The following is a 21,063-nucleotide window of genomic DNA, read 5'->3' as shown; positions in this document are numbered from 1 at the left end:
GTCTACAGATATGCTTAAAGGGTCAGCCACAATATAAATTTTCTTTTAAAAGTTGTCAAACAGTGGAAGAATTCACACTAATTAGGAAGAAATACAATATCTGATGTATTTTAATCGTATAAAGTGTTTTATCTTAAAGATTGCAGACTTTTAAAATAGTTCATTCTAATGTTCATATATTTGCAAATTTCTAAAAAAGCCAAATTTATAACTAATTTAAAGAGCAAATGCACAAACTGAAAACTAAATTACAGGGAAGAAAATATTGGGAAACAACTTTATACATGTAACATTTATTAAAATGAATTATTGCATGATTTTTCTATAATCTAATAAATGTTTAGATATTTAGAAATGGTCTTTTCAGAGAGTCTAACAGTGCTATTAACATAGACTTTGCTGCGTGGCAGTTTCTACAGAGGGACTGTGTTCTATAATTTTCCTGTCTTAGTTGCCAGCATAGTCTTCCAGTGAGTCTTCCAGTATTTTGCTAATTTGATTCCTAAATTCAGTAATGGAAAATAACAAACTTTTTGTTGTTATTATTGGTGGGGAATATGGACTCAGAATTGTTTTTGGTAAAAGTTTGATATTTGCTACTGATATAAGAGTTCAAATATAATAAAAGTATAAAAATATATGGATAAAATTAAATTTCAGTGAATTTGAGTAGTCTTTCATTTTATAAATAAATATTGATAGAGCAAGTGTCTGTTGCTATTTCTTAACAAGGAATAGATGGCTGGTGCTTTGAGGGAGCAATATTCTATATTGTCTATGTTTTTAGTATTTTGTAGTGATTGTTAACTGTTGAGAATGAAAACCTGAAGATTTAATATAGTCTAAGGTAGAATGTCTAGTTGTAAAAGACTTCTAACAATGATTAGATTACTAAGTAAGACTACTTGACCACAATATCTTATTCCCTCAGTATTCTAATGAGAATCTCTAATTGAGACTCTAGTGATTTTATTATTGTTAAAATCACATTTATATTTATGGTTCTTGGAGTTTAAATCTGTGCATTTAGATACTTAAGTGGAATATATAGTCTTACTCACAGGTCAAGTCTCTTAACCTTTTCTGCCTTGTTTTCCTTATCTGTTCAACAGAAGTTTTATGCGGGTTAGGTGGCCTACAAGATCTTTACCAGCACAGTATGCAATTCCATATCAAGCTACGTAGGCTGGAGTAAACTCCTATCTTTTGTGATTTTTATTTGATTTTTTTTCATTTATTTTCTATATAAAAGACATTTGATGTCCTTTGAAGCCTTCTTTTAGTTCTTTTAGTATTTTGGCTCCCAGGTAAAATGCTCATTGTCCACCTGTTTTCTCTCAGTCTTCACTACATGAATGGTTTCTTTCTTGTTCATGCAGATCTTCCCCCTCCTCCCCCCAGGCTAGGGTTAAGTGACTTGCCCAGGGTCACACAGCTAGGAAGTGTTAAGTGTCTGAGATCAGATTTGAACTCGGGTCCTCCTGAATTCAAGGCTGGTGCTCTATCCACTGTGCCACCTAGCTGCCCCCAGTTCATGCAGATCTTTAATGATTTATTTTCCTTTACCCAAGTCTGGGCTGGGCTTGGTTCAGACTTGTGCGTGGTAAATTAGTTTCAATATCAAGACCAAAAAAGAGATTTACTTAGCCATAGAAGAGGAAGAATATTAACTATGTTAAGTACTTCGAGCTGATTCACTTCAGTGAAGCTTTCCTTCATTATCTACCAGGCAGGCTTCTGAGAGCCTCTGGACCTCCACTGGCTGCTTTAAGTCTTAAGGATGGTCCCTGATGCCTTTTAAGGGATCAATACTAAGAATTAATGTTAAAACCCTAGGAGACTAGGATAATGCTGGTGTTCCTTGAGCCTGTGACACTGTCCTTCTTGTTAGTCCTTGGACAAGATACTCTTATATCCTGACTATTTTTACTAAATCATCTTCATGAAATGCTCTCCTTCAATCTTGCCTCTTGATTTCTCTGAATTTCTTCAAGTCCTATTAAATCCTTTCTATAAGAAACCTTTTTTGATCCCTCTGAATTCTAATGCCTTATTTCTGTTAGTTTATTTCCAAGTTATCCTGTATATACCTTGTCTGTACATAGTTATTTATTTTCCTCCATTAGAGTATGAGCTTCTCAGGAACTTTTACCTTTCTTTGTATCCCCAGTGCTTAATGAGGTGCTTAGAAAATAATTGTCTCACTGATTGGTGCCTTTGATAAAAATAATTTATGCTATGAAGAGAGAGATGAGGTTGGACTGGAGAAGAGAGGCTTGGAGGCAGGAGAAAGATAAGTTCTGTTATAGGTTGAGTTTGAGATGTCTTTGGAATATCCATTTTGAAATGTCTACTTTTCCTACTCGGTTTTAAGTCCAACTCTATGTTCAAATCATCTACCATTTCCCACTTCTCAATGTCTTCCAAAATGTTAGAATTAACTTTATTGATGAAACAACATTTTATTTGTTATCTTTAGAAATGCCTATCTATGTGGCACTTAGTCATAACTGAATATTTGCATAATTGAGTATTTGCAAATGATGTTATCAGTATGACTCTACTTTAGCTGATGGTTGAGTTAAAATAGAATAAAAATTCCAATTTAAAAATAAACATCATATTGCACATTAATAGAACATGGTATGAATGATATAGTTCAATTTTAGTGTTTGATTGTTTAATTTTTGGGTATTGTTATTTTATAAAAATATCCATAAGAATAGCTGATATATAGATTGGTTCACAGTGGTTTATATAAATATGGTCAAAGTCTAGTTTTTGGTGCTATAAACATGATATATCTTAACAAACTGTGCAAATATTAATTCATTGTCCCTTACCCCCTTCCCTTTATTTCCAGTAAGATCAAACAGGGTCTTCTACCTAGCTTGGAGGATTTGCTGTTCTATACCATTGCAGAAGGGCAAGAAAAAATACCAGTTCATAAATTCATTACCGTAAGTTATCTTTTTCTTTCCCACATTTTGTATATTTCATTGGTAGCCCTAGGTCTTATAGTTGAAATGTTTTAATGACTATCTACATGTTAATTCCCACAATTTCTATTACCTTTTTGTTTTCATGATTTTTTTAACCTTTTTAAAATAACCAATAAAGAACAAATTAAATAATGAAAAATTGTACAGAAATTTCATAATAGTGATATTAATTCTTTTGTAAAAATAATTTTTAAACAAAAAGACATTTTTGTATATTGACAAAAATGTGTAATAAAAATGAATGTGCAAATTATCTGGGATATGTATTTATTATAGGTGTTCTCTCTCTCTCTCTCTCTGTCACTTTAAATAGGCACTGAAATCTACAGGATTGCGAACTTCTGATCCCAGGTTGAAAGAGTGTATGGATATGTTGAGATTAACTCTTCAGACAACATCAGATGGTGTCATGCTAGACAAAGATCTTTTTAAAAAGTAAAAACTTGGTCAAAATTTTAATGAACAGTTTATTGTTACAAATGATTAACTATATAAAAGTTTTAAGTTGCATTTGTTTTGAAGATTAATGCTTTTGTGTAATTAAAAGAGATATTTCATGAAATCTCATTTTAATGAAATTGCAAGTGACAAAAGTATAAAAAATTTGTAGTATTTGGAAAGTTTATTTAGAACACAGAACAGTCTTCTTCCTGTCCCTCTATACTCAGATGTGTTAATATCATATCTTTTTATCCTTATAATCTTAACTCATAGGAATAGCCAGATTTCAGCAAAGATCCATTTTTATACATATATATTGTTCCTATACCTGATAATCTGAATATGTATAGTTATATTGTAATGAGAATACTGTTTTCACTTAATTTTTGAAAATTATATACTTTTAATTAATATGTAATTTTAATTATGTACTTTAATTCAGATTAGTTTGTATGAATGCTTGATTAACAATAATATGTCTTTGTACATTTTGGTTATTCCTAGCTTTAACTACTGCTTATATGTTTTTAGTTCAGTTTTGTTATGAAATTACTTTTACAAGATGATATGTTCCCTAAGAGGCACAAAGTATTATAAGATATAGAAAGTATGAGGGGGTGTGATAACAATCTGACATCTCTTGAGGACTACTCAAAATTCTTTATCAAGGATTATAAACTCTATTCCCTGAAAAAATCTATCAGGATCTAGGTAAGGCCTAAGGAATCTATTTTTTACCTGTTTTTATAAAATCATTGGTCATTTTTGGTTTCTTTGTAGAAGCTTAAAAGTTTTCAGGTGACTTGTTCTAGTTACCATATGGGGATAATCTTAAACCATTTAGGCAGAGACTGTTTTTTGTTTGTTTTTATGTCCTCAGTACTTAGTACAGTTCTTGGTCCATTGTAGATACTTCATAAATATCCATTATTGAATAATTGATTTGTGAGTAACTACGTTGAACTAAAATCATATAGAGTTTGCCAGGAATGATGTATTTGGGGTAGTCATAGAGTATTTAGTCTGGAGATTTCTCTATTTTGTTAATGTTATATGAGAATATGTGTCGTGTCCCATATGTGGAAACTAACTCTAAAGAATATCCTTTGAGTGCCACTTGGAATTTTGAGGCCTTAGAACTGCTTTGTACAGTTATGGATTCAGGCAGCATTTTTTCTTTAGTATAACTGAGTGCCAGAAATGTGCTTTTACATTTATAAGTGTAACATTTCAATCTGAGATACTGTAGCTTCTGAGAAACTTGAATAATGTAATAGGACTTTACAACATATATTTTATTCTCATAGTGTTCCTGTGCAGATAGGGAAAGGCTGTTTTTTCCTTTTGTAAGCATAAGTAAGAAAACTATGTCCAGAGTCACATATTTAACTGGAGAGCTTAGTGTTGTAGTTAATTCTTCTCAAAGTTAAGTCATATTCTAGTGTTGTGCTACATACAATTTTCAGTTTTAATTTTATATCAACAGAATAATTGTGTATATTTTGATCAGGGTTTTGAGAAGAGGAAAGACTTAACATTTCTTGTGGATAGAAGTCAGATTTCATAAGTATGTGGAGCCATATTTAATACATGTTCTTATATGAGATTTTTCTTAAGGCAGATTATTTTAGCGTTACCAATTAACATTTTGTTAAGGAGATAAAAACAGTATTTGACTGGCTATTTAAGAATATTAGTTATTAGCAGTATGTCGTTCTCTCTTCTCCCTCTCCCCCCCCCCCCCCAGAAAAACTGATTAATTTAAAAGTGCCAAATCGGTCAATAATTTATGATAGAAAATTATTTTTGGTGTCACTTGTGGTAGAACTTCTTGAAAAATAAGGTAAGGTGGATTTTATAGATTTATATCATGTAGGATATGTAAATTTCGTTTTTGAAAGAAGTAATATGTTTTTAAATTAATATGGCTATTTGGTATTCCTCATTGATTATGCAACAACTGAATATTTTATTTACTAAATGTAATTGAAATAAATATTTTGAACTATTAGGAGATAGGTCAAACTCCCCATGTTTGGAAGAATAGCTAAAACATCATTAATGATTTTGCAACTTTGGTACTGACTGTAAGAAGTAATGGTGAGAAAATGATCTGGAGATCATGCACGACAAACTGTGACCTATTTATAAAACTTTTCAAAAGGTTATGTGAACATGTTGTCTTAAGTGTGCTAATTAGAAGTTGTACTTACTATATGACACCTCAGCACATTACCTTGTTTTTAAAATCATCAGTGAATTTTTCTCTACAAAGCATTTTAGTAAAGTTAAAGTTAAATCCATTTAAAATGTATTTTTCATGTGAGTACATAAAGTGACAATATACATGAAAAAAATGTGTTAAAAGTATTTCATTTTTATTAATACTTCAGTAGGACCTAGCATTGCTAATTTTTTTCTCCTCTTTCACAGATGTGTTCAAAGCAACATTGTGCTGCTTACACAGGCCTTTAGGAGAAAGTTTGTCATTCCAGACTTTATGTCATTTACCTCACACATTGATGAATTGTATGAAAGTGCTAAAAAACAGTCTGGAGGAAAGGTAAGCTTTTATGTGATTTTACTTGATGTCATTTATAAAAATCCAAACTGCAGGTAAAACACAAATGAAAAATTGTTCAGTTCTATGGTTTATTATAAAGTCCCAAAGTAGGAGAAGATTATACTTATTATATCATTATACTTTTAAAAAATTCAGATGGAGGTCTCCCTAACTCTGACGCCAACTTTATCACATTACTTCTCACTCTCAGCTTTTCCAAATGGTTCCCAACTAATCAGGACAATGACTTTCTTTTACTTTGATATTTTAAATTATTTTGTTATTAGAAATTTCTAAAAGTCATTATCATAATTTATTTCTCAAACTGTTTATGTTTTGAACAAATGAAGAATTTTTTTTTTTAATACTGGGTTAAAAATGTATAATTACCCCCCCCAAAAAAAAAAAAAAACCTTGAAGTAATATAAATATAGCACCTTTTTGTTTGGGACACTGACAGATTAAATTAATAAATCTAGAATTTATCAAAGGTAGTAGGTCTTGAATCTATATCTTTGTAGTTCTGGGACTTGCTTTTTATTCACTATGCTTAGGCTGCCTTTACATTTTAATTAATTTCCTCATTTTTAATGATAGCTCTGAAATGTTCAGTACTTGTCTTAACGCTTATAATGCAGAGTAATGCAATAGATTCTTATTGCAGTCAATCCTATTAAGAAATCTAGTTTTGTTTTAGTTGTAAAGTATGTGATAATTTAGGATACGTTCTTTATAAATATGTTCCATTTGTCAAATTCTCACACTCCTTCAGTCACCTGTGTAGCTGTTCTTTCTATTGTCTTCCTTCTTTATTTGTTTCCTTCAATACAGTGCTTCACACATAGTAGGCATTTAATGTTTATTATGTTGTATTCTTTCTCTTGGAAATGTGGGGAAGAATAAGCCTCTGTTTATTAGAAGCTTGGTAGCTTTGAAAGTTAAGAAAAGAATAAACCTGAGGGAATGCTTAGGGAGTAAAGAGATTGCTTATAGCCCAAGTTGTAGAGGTATTTTATTTTTATTTTTTGGTTTTTTCAGTTGAATTTTTTTACTTCTACCTCTGATTGAGAAGGAAAGAAAGACAAACACTGTGTCACAAACATTTATAATGAGCAAAAAAATTTCCTGCATTGGTCATGACGCTTTCCTCACCTCAACCCTCATTCCCCACCAAAAAATCTTTTTAATTCTTTCATGGTTCTGTCAGGAAGGGGGGGGGGGGGGAGAAATTTCATGATGAAACTCTGAAATCATGATTGATCGTGCTTTTTCAAAGCTGATTGCCTTTTCAGTGTTGTCATACAAATGGTATTCCTGGTTCACTTCATATAAGTCTTTCATATAAAAAGTCTTCCCAGGTTTCTCTGTAACCATTACCTTCATAATTTCTTGCAGTACAGTAATTCTTCTTTCAGTAAAATTTTTTCACATTTATATACCATAACTTGTTCATCCATTTCTCATACCCAGTTTATGGTTTTTTTGTTACTACAGAAAGAAAAGTTTTTTTTTTTTTTTTTGTTTGTTTGTTTGTTTGTTTAAGAATTAATTACTTCTCTTTTATTTCCTCTTCTTCAATCTCCATTTTTCCTTCTGTATCCCTGTTGGGTGAAATGTATTTCTGATCTCTGGGTGTGGGGGTGGAGGTGTGTGTGGGAGTGATCTCCTTTCCTTTAACCAGTTCAATGATTCACTTTATTCTTTTTTTGTGTAGAGTTCTACTTGAATAATTTGATTATATGAAATAAATTCCCTTACCTTTCCCATCTTATTCTTCAGTATATTCCTCCAATTCTATTTGCATTCTTTTTAAGATCATCAGGGCTTAAAGAAACCACTCCCAGGCTTTCTGTCCTAATTAACCTCCCTCTGTGACTGCAAGTGATGATAGTGTTTAGAAGGGACACATATCATCTTACCATAAGAGAATGGAAAAAATTGATCCTTGTTTAGTTACTCATGTTTACCTTTTTGTGTTTCTATTGACACCTGACCCCTATATTTGTGCTGCAGAGTGCAGCAATCATCAGGAATTCTAGGAAATCTTTTTTATTAAAGGCCCATTTTTTTCCCCTCTGTAGGATCCATTCTGGATCAATGTCTGGGAATTCAATAGTGGGTAACAGAGCTGTCATTTGGTATTTATTCCTACATTCTGTACAAGTTTTCTGCTGCATGTGAGACCTCTTCTTACCCTGGTGCCTACCTTCTCCATCTGATAAAACATTCTGTTTAGTGGGTTCCTGGCCAAATGTTGCATCCCCTGTGTTGCCAGACCGCTATCTCTTTATGCTGATTTGGGCTATAAAAATTACCTGCTATGGGGCAGCTAAGTGGCACAGTGGGTAGAGCATCAGCCCTGAAGTCAGGAGGACCTGAGTTCAAATTTGGTCTCAGACTTAACACTTCCTAGGTGTGTGACCCTGGGCAAGTCACTTAACCACAATTGCTTCAGTTAAAAAAAAAATTACCTACTGTGAATTTTTTTCCCCTTTGGGGTTTAAATTTGACATGTTTCTAGGTCATTTTGTTGGAGTTTGAGGAGGGGAAGGGATTGTCAGGAGATGGAGCTCACTTCTTCCTGCTATCCTGTTATTGTGGGTCCATCTTAGAGGTATTTTCAAAATACCACTGATGTTCTACAAAATGACATTGACGCCTATTAAAGTATGCAACCCGGAATAGAGAGTCTCTATTAAAATAAAATGTTAATTGTTGTAGAGTATGCATATTATTTGCCTGCATTAGAACTTTACATTCCTGGGTCTATACTAAACTTCTTATTCCTTGCCAATGTATTGGTTTAGGTTGCTGATTACATCCCTCAACTGGCCAAGTTCAGTCCAGATTTATGGGGAGTATCAGTGTGTACAGTGGATGGACAGAGGTGAGTCATATCTTGTAAATGTCTAAAATAGTGTGGAAATTTTGAAAGTATAATTTGTTGTAATATTTATTTTTTGGATGGTGAATGATGACTTTAGATAAAGTTACTTCAATGTAACTTTTAATATAGGATACTTTAAAAGTATGTTGGTGTTTAAAATAGAAAAAAGAAAAGGACTATTTGAATTTCTCAAGTGGTCAGTAGTGTGTGTTTTTGGATGTTGTGAAAATAAAATTTTCAATGCTGATAATTTTGTTAGGAGTATCTTTTTCTTCTGATTCAAAAGAAAAAAATGTGATTGTTTCTTTATTAAATATTTGCATAAATGTAGCTTGGAAACTTTTAATTTGCTCTTAAAAAAGTAAATCTTGTATGATTATGTTGTGTATGTCATTCTAATTGGGTGTGTTTGTGTAGCAAAATGAATATTTTATGTAGTCATTACCTTTATACGTGTTAAACATTGTTTGATGTTGAAATGTTTTCAAGCTAAAATTACATAGGTTATTAAATCAGAAATATTCTTTTTATCAGTGGTTATTGAGAAAACATGAAAGTAATCTGATAGAATTCATTTTTTTAAAAAAAGTCTTAAGTAAAACTAAATTTTCTGTAACTTAATGGAATGATATGTAGTTAAAAGAACCTCTTAAATGTTAAAATAATGAAGTCTATTTCAGCTTTTTGAAAAGTAAAATCTTAAATATTTCAAGTTTCTTTAGTAAAAAACTTAATCTGGAACAGTAAACACACCTTGTATTGGTTTGTATGTATTTTTTTTTTTGAAAACACATATTTTATAGACACCTACTCATATATATGACATCTATATATATTTAAAATGTGTTATTCAGATTTTGTTGAAGGTGTCTGATAGAATTTAATGAATCCATATTCATACTATTAATTATTTTTGAAGAAACCAATGCTTTTACTGTGTATATGTAATGAAAGCTTTATTCACTACCAGCCAAGCTGAGGATTTCATACATTTTTAGGAAGCTTCCTTTGGGAATTCGGGGAATTAAAACCAAGGTCTCAGTATCTGGAGGTAATGAGGGAAAGGAAAGGGGGAACCCCATTTCTCGGCACATAGATAATCCCATGAGGCGCAGTGTCACCAGTAAAATAAATCTACAGGCCCTAAAACCTAGATTGATAAATAAAAAGTTTATTGTAGGAATTTGGAAGTAAAGTTCAGTTACAAAGACGCCAGGGCCGAAGGTGGCCGCTGGGCGGGCAGGAACCCTTACATGGCTGGAAGAATACCATGTGTTGGCTGGGAGGTCTCTTATGAAGAGGGCTCCAGCGTGGCCCTTTATAGCTAGAAAATGACATTGCTATTTTGAAATTTTCTGATAATTCATTGACTAGCAATCAGTTTTAGTCTCCTAGTTGATTTGATTTTTTTTGGATGCGGAGTTTTAACAGTATTATACTGTGTAATACTGAGTAATCTTGAGTAAATCATAGAAGATACAGAGAATTGTGTTCTCTTAAGTGATTTTGTTCTTTCAGTAGTTTAGAGCTGAATGTATCTGTATGATACTGCTTATAATTCAGTTGCTCTTATTAAACATTGATTGTATCTTTTTTTTTTTCCTTTTGTGGGAAGGATTATTTTTTGTGACAGAGAATTTTGAGGATTTTTGAAAAGTTTAGGAGTCAATCTGATAAAATACACAGTCTTTTAAAGCTCACACAGATAATCTCAGATAATTTTCCCCTTTAGTGACTGCTTCTTTAGGAATGCTTCCAGGAAATCCTTAACCATCCTTCACTTAACCTTCTTTTCTATGATTTCCTGACCTCATTACTGATGGGCTCATATGCATTCCTCTCTATCTTCTTCAACCTCCCCTCCCTTATTTATATACCCTTAAACATATAGAACATGAACCATGTATCTGATTTCCCATTGTTCTTAAAAGGAATGTGTCCCTCTATTTCCTTATCTCAGCCTCTTCATCAACATAATTTAACATTCCAGACCCTTCATTGAATACCACTTCCTGTTGTGTGTGTTTGTGTTGTTTCTTCTATTAGAAAATAAGCCACTTGAAGGCAGGACTGTCTTAGCTTTTATTTGTATCCTGATGCTTGTTTTTTTTTTGTTTTTTTAATTCATTATACAATATGTGCATATTCTTTCCCCCAATAGAAGGCAAACTTTTTAAGGGTAAGAACTTTCATTTTTTTCTTTGTCAGTAACATGAAACCTGTCACAAAGGTGTTTAGTAAATGCTTAATGACTGAGATATTAATCAGGAATTGGTTTTGAGTAGTTTACAAACCTTTGGTCTTCTATAAACCATTTTTCAGTCATGAGTCCTATTCACTAATATTTTTTATCTTCTCCTTTGCCCATCTTTATAGTGAAAGTCTCTATTTTGTAATATTTGTTATGTTTTTCCTAAGATTTCTGTACTTCTATCTTTGCAATAAAAGTGATCATAGAAGTCATGATTTTATCTTCATGGTTGTCTTTTTGTTCATAACATTATGAACACCAAAAATAACTGAAAAATGTTTCTTTGTTGGCTTTTGCTATAGAATGAATCCACTCTGCTTCTGTCTCTGTCATCCAAGGACATTGTTGGTGGAGATGTAAATTAGTAGAGTTATAATGGAATAAAATTTTAAATCAAGGCAAATAAAATGGCTAATATGTCTAGATGCTTTGATCTGGAGATTCTGCTACTAAGCATATACTAACTACAAGGAGGTAATTGATAAGAATTCCTTGGATACAACAAATTTATAACAGCATTTTTTTTTTTGTGGCATTTAAAGAACTGGAAACAACATATATGTCCATCAATTATGGAATGGTTAAATTGTGTTACATTAATGTAATACGATATTATTGTGCTTTAAGAAAGCAAATGTGGTGCAGAAGAGGCTACGAAAAGTGAAGTAAACAGTTAAGAAAACAATACATATTGACAATAATAATGTAAATAAATATCAAAGATCAATCACCACAAACAATTGAAAACAAATATTGTAAAACTTCAACTTGGCCCCAAAGAACAGATATGAGAAGATTCTTCTTTTCCCCTTCTTCCTTCCCTCCCCCATCCCCCAACACCTTTGCAGAAGTGGTGGATCCATGCATGTGGAGCATCACTTAAATTATCAGATTTTTTTTTTGAGATATTATCCTTTTTCCTGATATTTTTTCCTAAAAAGTATATATTATGGAATGATTTTCAGGAAAGTGAGTAGGGGAAAATATAATGGGAAAATTTAGATTATATAAAAATAAAACACAGTAATATCTTATGCAGATACAAACTGTTCTTTTTTTGTTTTAAACCTTTGGGACTTTATTTTTCAAAATTAATAATCTTACTTTGGAACAAAATTATTCAATCATATCATACTTTTTTTTTTTTGTCATAGTTAAAAACAACTTTGGTAGAATGACCAGAATTTTTTACTTTAGGATGTACTCTCCATTTTCTTTATCCCTACTTTCACAACATAATTCCCATTCCTTCTACTGTTTTCCATGGAAAATGCATGAAGGCATATATAGCTCATGTTTTGGTATAGTTACTTCTTGAGTATTTAGTGCAAATTCTGGAGTTATATGGTACTGTTTCCTTTTATTGATGTATTCCTCTTAAGAAAGACTTCTCAGAGCTTTATGATTCTCAAGCAGTTGTTTAACCATTACTTCTTTAGTGACTTCTTCACCTAGGTCATGGTAGTTGGTCTAGTTAAATATTTAAAAAAAAAAAAAAAAAGGTCTGCCCAAATACGAAAGTTACGGAAACTTGCTATGTGATCCAGTTGTGAATCATGCTTCCCTTTCTTGAGTAAATAAGATTTTCCCAATGTACATTACTTCTGAAAATGATCTTGTTTCTTAGTTATTTCTTGTAATAATTGTGACAAAAGGAAAGCATGGTTTTTAAAATAAGAATTAATATTGTGTTAGCAATAATTAGGCCATTGCATTTTCTATAAGTTAATCTTTCTTTTTATCTGCTTTTAAAAAGGCATTCTATTGGAGATACCAAAGTCCCCTTTTGTCTTCAGTCCTGTGTAAAGCCCTTGAAATACGCCATTGCTGTAAATGACCTTGGAACAGAATATGTGCATCGATATGTTGGAAAAGAGCCTAGTGGATTAAGATTCAACAAACTCTTCCTGAATGAAGATGGTAAGAATCAGATCATAAAAGATAAGAAGTTTTATTTTCCTTCATGATTCCAAGTAGGCATTACCTACCTTTTAAGATGAATTCAAAGTTATATCCTAAAGACCTGAAGTAGTAAGAATGAATTGAAGCATTGACTCTGTTTTTCTTAATATTGAGTTTGTAAACCACTAAAACCTCCATTTCTTGGTTAGGTGATTTGCTATTCAGCCATACTTTCCCTAGTTTTTACTTGCTTTTACACTTTATATTAACTTCACATGTGCAAAGTGGGACGATAACTAGGTAGTTCATTTGGGAAAAATCTGGTTTTTTAGCAGATAACTGCAAGTTGAATATAAATCAGTATGTTATGGTAATCAAGAAAGCTACTACAATCCTAGGTTGCATTAGGAGACAAAAGTGTTCAGGCTAGAGGAATGAATGTTCTTTCTGTGTTGTGTCTTGTCAGACTTTCTAATCTTGTGTGTAATTCTGGTTGCCACAATGGAACAACATTGAGAAACTGAGGAATTTTTAGTGGAAGGTAAAAAAAAATGGTAAAAAGGCCTTGAGATCATGCCATGGGGGATTTGTTGAAAGATTTAGATTTTTCTTATCCTGAAGGAGGACAAGTTTAGGGGGAAAATAATAACTATTGTATTTATGAAGGAAAAAGGGAAATAGTCTTATCCTTTTTGGTCATCTTAGGCCTAAATAGGAAAAATGAGTAGAAATTGTCACAGTGGTGAATTTAAACTTTCTAGGAAAAATCAGAGCTATCCCAAAGTAGGTAAGAAGATTATCTAAGGATCTTCAAGTTTGTCTGTTAGGATTATAGAGGATAACAATTAGATATCTTCTGAGGTTTCTTCAAATTTTGATATATATATTCAGTATATTTATCAAGAGAAAGTATCTAAAAAGTGGTGTTTTTTTTTTTTTTTTTAATGTAAAAAGTCCAGTTATTATTGGGAGGAGGGCAGTTAAGGTTTCATATTAATTTTTAAAATACCACCTTGCATATTTCTCTTCTACGGGATTTAATGTTTGAATATTAGGAAACAGAAAAGACTTAAAAATCATCTCATCCTTAAAATAAGGCATAATTATTGTAGTTGATATTCTTATATAGAGTACATTATGGCTTACAACCAACCAGCTTTATCAACCTCATTTTATTTCAGTACATTATGGCTTACAACCAACCAGCTTTATCAACCTCATTTTATTTCATTAATACTAACCATCTCATGAGGAAAGTATCATAGTTTTTATACTTATTTTATAAATGAGCCCCAAGGAGAAGGTGACTTACCCAGGGACTGAAAGTAATAAATTTATGGATAAGATTTGAACCTAGATTTCTTCTGACTCTCAGAATACTCTTTTGAACTGCCTCTCAATGGAGAAAACACTGAATTATCCAGATGGGGGAGAGGGATGTAAGTAGCATGATAAACTTGAAGTAATGTGGTTCAAAAGAAAACATGCTGCATTTGAACTCAGACAACCTGCATTGAGTCCTGGCTCCATGTGACTTTGGGCAAGTCACTGAAATTCTCCCCTCCTCAATTTCCTCACTTTAAAATGAAGGATTTGAACTAGTTGGCCCTCAGATTCAACTTTAAAACAGGGATAATATTTAACACTTACTTCCCAGAATTGTTGTGAAGTTCAAATGAGATAATATTTATAAAGCACTAAGAACAGCACCATATATAGTAATATTTGTTCCCTTACCCCTCCCCCTCAAGGTCTGTTTCTATTCCGAATAATGTTAATCTCAAGAGAGATATATGACTTTAGAAATTAGGTTTCCCTTAGATAAAATGTTGCATATTTTATTGGTTTTTATTCCTACCTATATAAAGAACTTTTTGCCAATCACAATTATGGCAGTAGCTTTTAAAAATTCTTGCTCCATAGTGTTATATTTGAAACTAACCATTAAATAAGCTAAAATATCCAATATCAGAAATATATTCCATAATTTTGATGATTATTTGCCTTGTGTTTTAATTTCCTTTTTTTTTTTTATTCATTTGGCTATTTTGCATTGGAATTTTATGAGTAGTAACCAGTAGCCCAGGGGTTCATATAAGTAGATGTTTTAAAAAGATCCTAGTATATCCAGCTGTTTAATCAATTTATAAGTAACTATCACACCCCTATTTTGTTTGCTTATCATTGTACTAGAAATGGTAGAATTTACCTGGGAAGAAAGTCTTTGTTGATAAGTTCATAGATCAGCCATACATAAAACAGCACAACATACTAGCATATGTGCCTAGACTTGTGTTTTTGGCCATTAATTCAGATTGGCAACTCACCTGTAATTTGTTTTAAAGAGAGTTATCTGCCCCTGAGATTATGTAGACAGTCTCCTGAAATGTCAGTCCAAACAGCTTTGCTCAGGTTTATTGGCCAGCTATATAATGGAGATGAAAATATTTCAGAAATTAAGATTTCAGATATAATTGGGAGCCAAAGGAGAGAGTTTTGAAGCCTATGGTATTAATTTTTATTGTAGTAAACTATCAGGGGAAGGTGAAATTTCAACGTAACCTGCTGTTTTAGACTTGCAATCCCTACTTTGTTTGTTTTGATATCAATTTAATGAAAGAATGCTCTATTTTATAGGGGAAAAAAAGATAAAGAAAAAACATTGCCTGAGTTGACAAGTGACTTTCCCCATGGTCACACACTTGACATATGTAAGAGACAGGACTTGAACCTATATCTTCCTGACCCCAAAGCTAGTCTTTTATCCATTGTCAGGGGAGTTTATTTCTGGGTTGGTCAGTTCATATTACAATGGAAATTTAGAAGGGTTCAGATATAGTATGGTTACTTTAAAAAAAAAAAAAAAAAAAAAAAGACTGATCTTGGAGTCAGAAGATTTTGGTTCAAGTATTGTTTTAAGACTTAACAGTTGTGTGACACCCTAAGTAAGTCAGGCAAAAGCTCCCTGATCTTCAGGTTACTTATCCAGAAAAAGCAGGTCCTAATGCTCAAATTTCTTCATGGCTGTTAATGAAGTTTTTTTTTTTTTCTTTTTTTTTTTTTTTCTGAGGCAGTTGGGGTTAAGTGACTTGCCCAGGGTCACACAGCTAGGAAGTCTTAAGTGTCTGAGGCCAGATTTGAACTCAAGTCCTCCTGACTTCAAGGCTGGTGCTCTATCCACTGTGCCACCTAGTCGCCCCTAATGAAGTATTTTATAAACCTAAAAGTATATCATAAATGTGAGTTGGTTTTCAAAGGAAGGGAATGGGTAGTAGTGTCAAGTGAGGACTAACTAGTTTTTTAGGGACATGTTGTTTTTTGTGAACAAATATTTCTAGAAGTTAATGTTGACATCTTCCTGGTTTGCCCTTGTACAGAAAGTAACTGAAGGATCCTAGCAGTTTGGGTATTGCTTGAATTTAGGCCAACCTGTCTGATTTGAGGAAAGACTTGAATATGTCATTGGATCATATAATTGGCCTTGCATTTTTACATATTGAAGAAACTGAGGTTCACAGAGATTAAATTGCCCTAATAGTAAGGAGTAAGTGGCATGAGATTTCAAACCAGATCTTTAACTCTTTATCCATATATACTTGTATGTACTTGCATTTTCCAACTAATAATTTCTTTCTTGTGATAAGTATTTTCAAATCTAGTCTATCTTGCTATTTGACTTTGGTCAAGTCACTATTTAGCTCAGTTCATCTGTAAAATGAAATGGAGATTTTTGCCAAGAAAATTCCAAATGAGATCATGGAGAGTTATATATAACTGAACAACAAGAGGTAGTACCAGACCAAGTTTCTGATATGTAAAATGCAGGTTTCCTCCAAGAATCTTGTTTCTTAATTTGGAACTTAAGGTTACTGAGAAGGGAACAAAAACCTTATATTCTGAAAATTTCTGAAATAGCAGCTTTTAAAATTCAGATCTCTTTGCATCCAAAAAACAAAATATACTGTTCTGGGAAGTATATGCAGGTTTGCATTAAAGATTTGTCCTCATAGTTTCAGTCATTTTAGGTAATACGATCTTTTATATTTCACAGATAGGCCTCATAATCCTATGGTGAATGCTGGAGCAATTGTTGTAACTTCACTAATAAAGGTAAAATGTTGACATTTCTTTTTCCTTTTTTATTTGCTTTCCTTTATTTTCAGTGATAGCTATTGAAAAGAATCCTGCATTGTTTTTCATATCTGTGAAATCAAATAGTCTTGTAAATTTTTGTTTGATATTTTAAAAGTAAGTATTTGAGTGTGTTTTCTGTTTAAGTATAAATATTACAGAAATGTCAAAAGGAAAAAAAATTTAAAGGAACCTTCTTTAAAAAAAAAGTTTTCCTCTTGGGTTCCTTCCGCATATAATACTAAAAGACCCAGTTTGCTTCCATTTGGATTTTATATAGAAGGAATTGTTTTGCATAAGGCTTAAGTTCTTTACTATGGTGTTATGTCATAAGTTTACATGTGACAAATAGTCTTGTCATTTCCATTATTGCCAAAATGCATCTATTTAGTAGGGTTCTCAATATTCTCAGTTTTGTAAGTTTGAATTATACTTGTGGTTAAATGCTTTTCATTTGTTTCACTTTTCCATGGCATATTCTAATTATGAATATGTAATTTTAAAGTTTTAAATGTAAAAAAAAAATCACAATTTTTGAAGTTGAGTTATATAAGTAATTATAAACCACATCATTATTTCGACAAAGATATTTAAAATTGATTTTCATTTATAATTTTGTAAAAGTTGTTTGAATTTCCATTTATATCAAGCTCCTGTCATTTAACTTTGAAACTTTTTCATCAGCAAACCTATTTGTATATTTGAACTTGAAATAAGTCATATCACGTGACTCATGTTAGATGAATTACTATGAATGAGTATAGAATCATTTTGCTTTGTTTACATGAGAAAATGTTTTAGCATAAGTTAATGCCCTTTACTACAAGTTATAAAAAAACCAATATAATCATTTTTAGGTTAACCACTAGAATTATGCCCTGTTTTTTCATTTTTAATTGTCTATCCTCTGGAGGGAAAAAGACCCCTTGTAACAGACTTAGCTTTATTCATTTATTCTGTTATCTTACTAAAAAGCATTGTGCATGTGACCACTCACTGTTATAAAGCTCTTTTGTGTGACATAAAAATTACCTTCAGAATAAAATAAGTCTTTAATATTTTAGATTCTCTTGTCCAAAATGAGGCTTGATCATAAGTTATACTAATGTTCTCTTAAAGTTAGAGTTAACCTAATTAGAGATTAGAAATTATACCATACTAGATGATACCTTTATGCTTTGATGACAGAATCATTGGAGATACTAACATAGTACCTAAGGTATACTTTATGCAAGCTTAAATGCCTAAATTTACTTTTTTTTTTTTTTTTTTTATGATTTTTGGGTTTTATTTTACTGCTTCAAAATCTTGCATGTAGAAATTGCATGTTTGATTATCATATTTACACTATCACTTCCTTACTTGTTTTTAGTGACAGTGGACTATATCCTCAATCAATTAAACTATTTCTAATATGGATACTTAAAAACATAAAATAGAGATAATTGTATAGTTTAAAGTCTTGTAGTATGTAAAAGCCTTAGTTCTAAAATTCTAAAAACAAACTTGTTAAAGAGTTTATAGTAACAAATAAATACACCACAAAAAAAAAATAAGGATTTGGACTATTATTTTATATTCAAAGCAACTTTCCTGTTTTAATTAATTTGATCTATTTTCAACATGATAGCTTATTTTAGAGAAAATTTCTACTTTAAAAATAACTTTTTAGGTAAAATTAGTATCTAAGAATTTAGTAATATTTTTATGATGCCTGTTTGAGGACTTCGGAGTTTTTATAGAAAAATTTAAGTATTTTATACCTGTAGGATGACCTGTTAGAGGTGATATTTTCAAGTTGAAGTCAGTCATAAAATAGAAATGTTTGAGGTTCCTAACTTTCTAATGTTAAAATCCTCTGATTTAAATCAGAATCTCCATATATATATGTAAGAAAATGCAGGTCATACAAATTTAAGTGCTTTTAATTAGAGAGCTAATTTCTTAGGGAACAAGGGCCTGGGCATTTATTTTGCTTCCTAATTATGTTTACTTTTTCTGAAGATGAGGAACTTTAATCTTACCAACTTAATTTTTTTTATATGAATTTGGGAGATATTTTCCTAAAAGAGAAAATATAAATTTTAAAGTTAATAATATTCAGAGTACCCCAGTTCATTAGAATTTAAAAGTATGTGTACAAATTGCTTTAGGAATTATAATTTATTCAAATATGACAATCAGGACCATTAATAATGATAAATGTGCTTCAAAGTTAATTTTTCTGTGTATATAGTTTGTAAAAGAAGCGTTTTGACACAAAATGCTTCAGAATTTGCTGTTAGCATGACTTGTGAACTAGAATCACTCTTTTAAAGATTATATATTAAAAAAGTTAAAACCTTAATTTTTGTGATGTCTTGTTAATTTCAAGCTTTCTTATAGTGCTCTTTGCTCCATATTCCCTTATGTTGCTTCAAAAATTTTAAGGTGGAGTCTTACGTATGACTCTTTAGATTACACTTTTGTAGTATTGATATTTTTTCCTTGTAGGATTGGTGGTGATCTCAGGAAATGGGGGAAGAGGCAAAGGAATTGTTCAAAAGGATTAGCAGATTGTGGAAAGAGGAGAATTTGGACAGAAGGAACCTGTTGCATATATACTTTACTAAGCTTATAGGAAAACTCCAATTTTTAAAAATTTAAAACAAAGCTTACCTAGGTAAATACCTTTTTAAAAACAAATGTAATCTTGCACTTAAAATTCACATCATTAAGTTTTTAAAGGTGTTATAGTTATTTTCTTGGGTGGGGGACAGCAGTTGGTCACTATGGACATTACACTTGAATGTAGTCTCTTTCATTTAATCTCACATGTCTTTTGCCTGTTTAAATGAATTGGAAAAGCAAGAGAGTTTGAAAGAAGATGCTCCTATATTTGTGACACTTAACATTTTTAAAAGAGAGTTTATACTCATTTCCTTTTCAGTAATAAGAAAGCTTTATGACTTTGAATTTTCAAAAATGTAACTATGGAAATAACTTGGTGGGAATGGGACAGCAGTTATCAAAGAAACTTGGAACACAGTTGTCAACTTCTCCTGCTTTTCCTATTAAAAGTTAAAAAGGAGTTGCCTAACTAATCTTGTTATGTCACTTTCTACTTGAAGTCTCAAGATTTTTTTTTTAATTATTTCTGATGTTGATTTATTTAAATGCTGATTTAGCTTTTTAAAAGAAACCATAAGATAAATACTTTGGAATTAAACAAAAAAAACATTGGAGTTTTCCTTAATTTAAAGACCACATTAAAAATTACAGCTTATTTTGCAGGTGCCCTTAAGTGTCACAAAAATTGAACTAGGATTTTTGTCATGTACCAGTATCCTTTTAGGCTTGCTTGTGTTACCTAGTTTTAAGGTCAGTTGTAACTTCAAAGCATAATTGTAGGTATATTGGATTTGGTAAAGAGAGAATTGTTTAGTCTGTTTCATTTTGTGCTCCTTGATATTAGTACATATCAGGAACAGAATTTATTATCTAAAATCAATTTTCTCTTTTTTTTTTTTTTTTCATTTTTATAAGACTTAGTAATTTTCTTATTTGTGATTGTAATATCTAGTTTAACTTTTCCAGTAATCTTTGGTTTCAAAGCATTCTCAATGAGAGAGCTAAATTGATAATAAGGGAATTTTATTAAACCTTTTCAGCATAATTCTCCCACCCTTCTTGCTTGAATGCCTCTTTTCCCTCTGTCTTCTTGGATGAGTTTTTAAATTCCATTATATAGGAGGGTTTGCTGCATTAGGTGACAGAATCAGGTAGCTCATTTAGAGAAGAAAACAAATTAACTAAATCCTTTTTAGTTATCTTATTTTGTAAATGGACCTGTTTCATAGTCACCTAATAGTATTTTTCACCTCAATATATAGTAGAATCTCCCTTG

At 31.5% G+C, this 21,063-nt stretch overlaps 1 protein-coding gene across 7 annotated transcripts in view; it reads left to right on the top strand.

The window, feature by feature from the left end:
- Positions 1–21,063, top strand: part of GLS (glutaminase) — a 76,007-nt gene that overhangs the window by 14,056 nt on the left and 40,888 nt on the right. For 6 of the 7 annotated variants that reach the window (XM_074302834.1, XM_074302833.1, XM_074302836.1 and 3 more), the window contains exons 2-7: positions 2,864–2,960; positions 3,316–3,437; positions 5,877–6,006; positions 8,814–8,893; positions 12,901–13,064; positions 17,098–17,156. In XM_074302834.1, coding sequence (XP_074158935.1) covers positions 2,864–2,960; positions 3,316–3,437; positions 5,877–6,006; positions 8,814–8,893; positions 12,901–13,064; positions 17,098–17,156 — 652 coding nt within the window. Of the gene's footprint in view, positions 1–2,863; positions 2,961–3,315; positions 3,438–5,876; positions 6,007–8,813; positions 8,894–12,900; positions 13,065–17,097; positions 17,157–19,752; positions 19,840–21,063 lie in introns of those variants that run through there. The other variant, XM_074302841.1, reaches the window with a different exon arrangement.

Source organism: Sminthopsis crassicaudata, chromosome 3, assembly GCF_048593235.1.
Source record: "Sminthopsis crassicaudata isolate SCR6 chromosome 3, ASM4859323v1, whole genome shotgun sequence".
Taxonomy (NCBI): Eukaryota; Metazoa; Chordata; class Mammalia; order Dasyuromorphia; family Dasyuridae; genus Sminthopsis; species Sminthopsis crassicaudata.
This window is presented reverse-complemented; position numbering and strand designations above follow the sequence as displayed.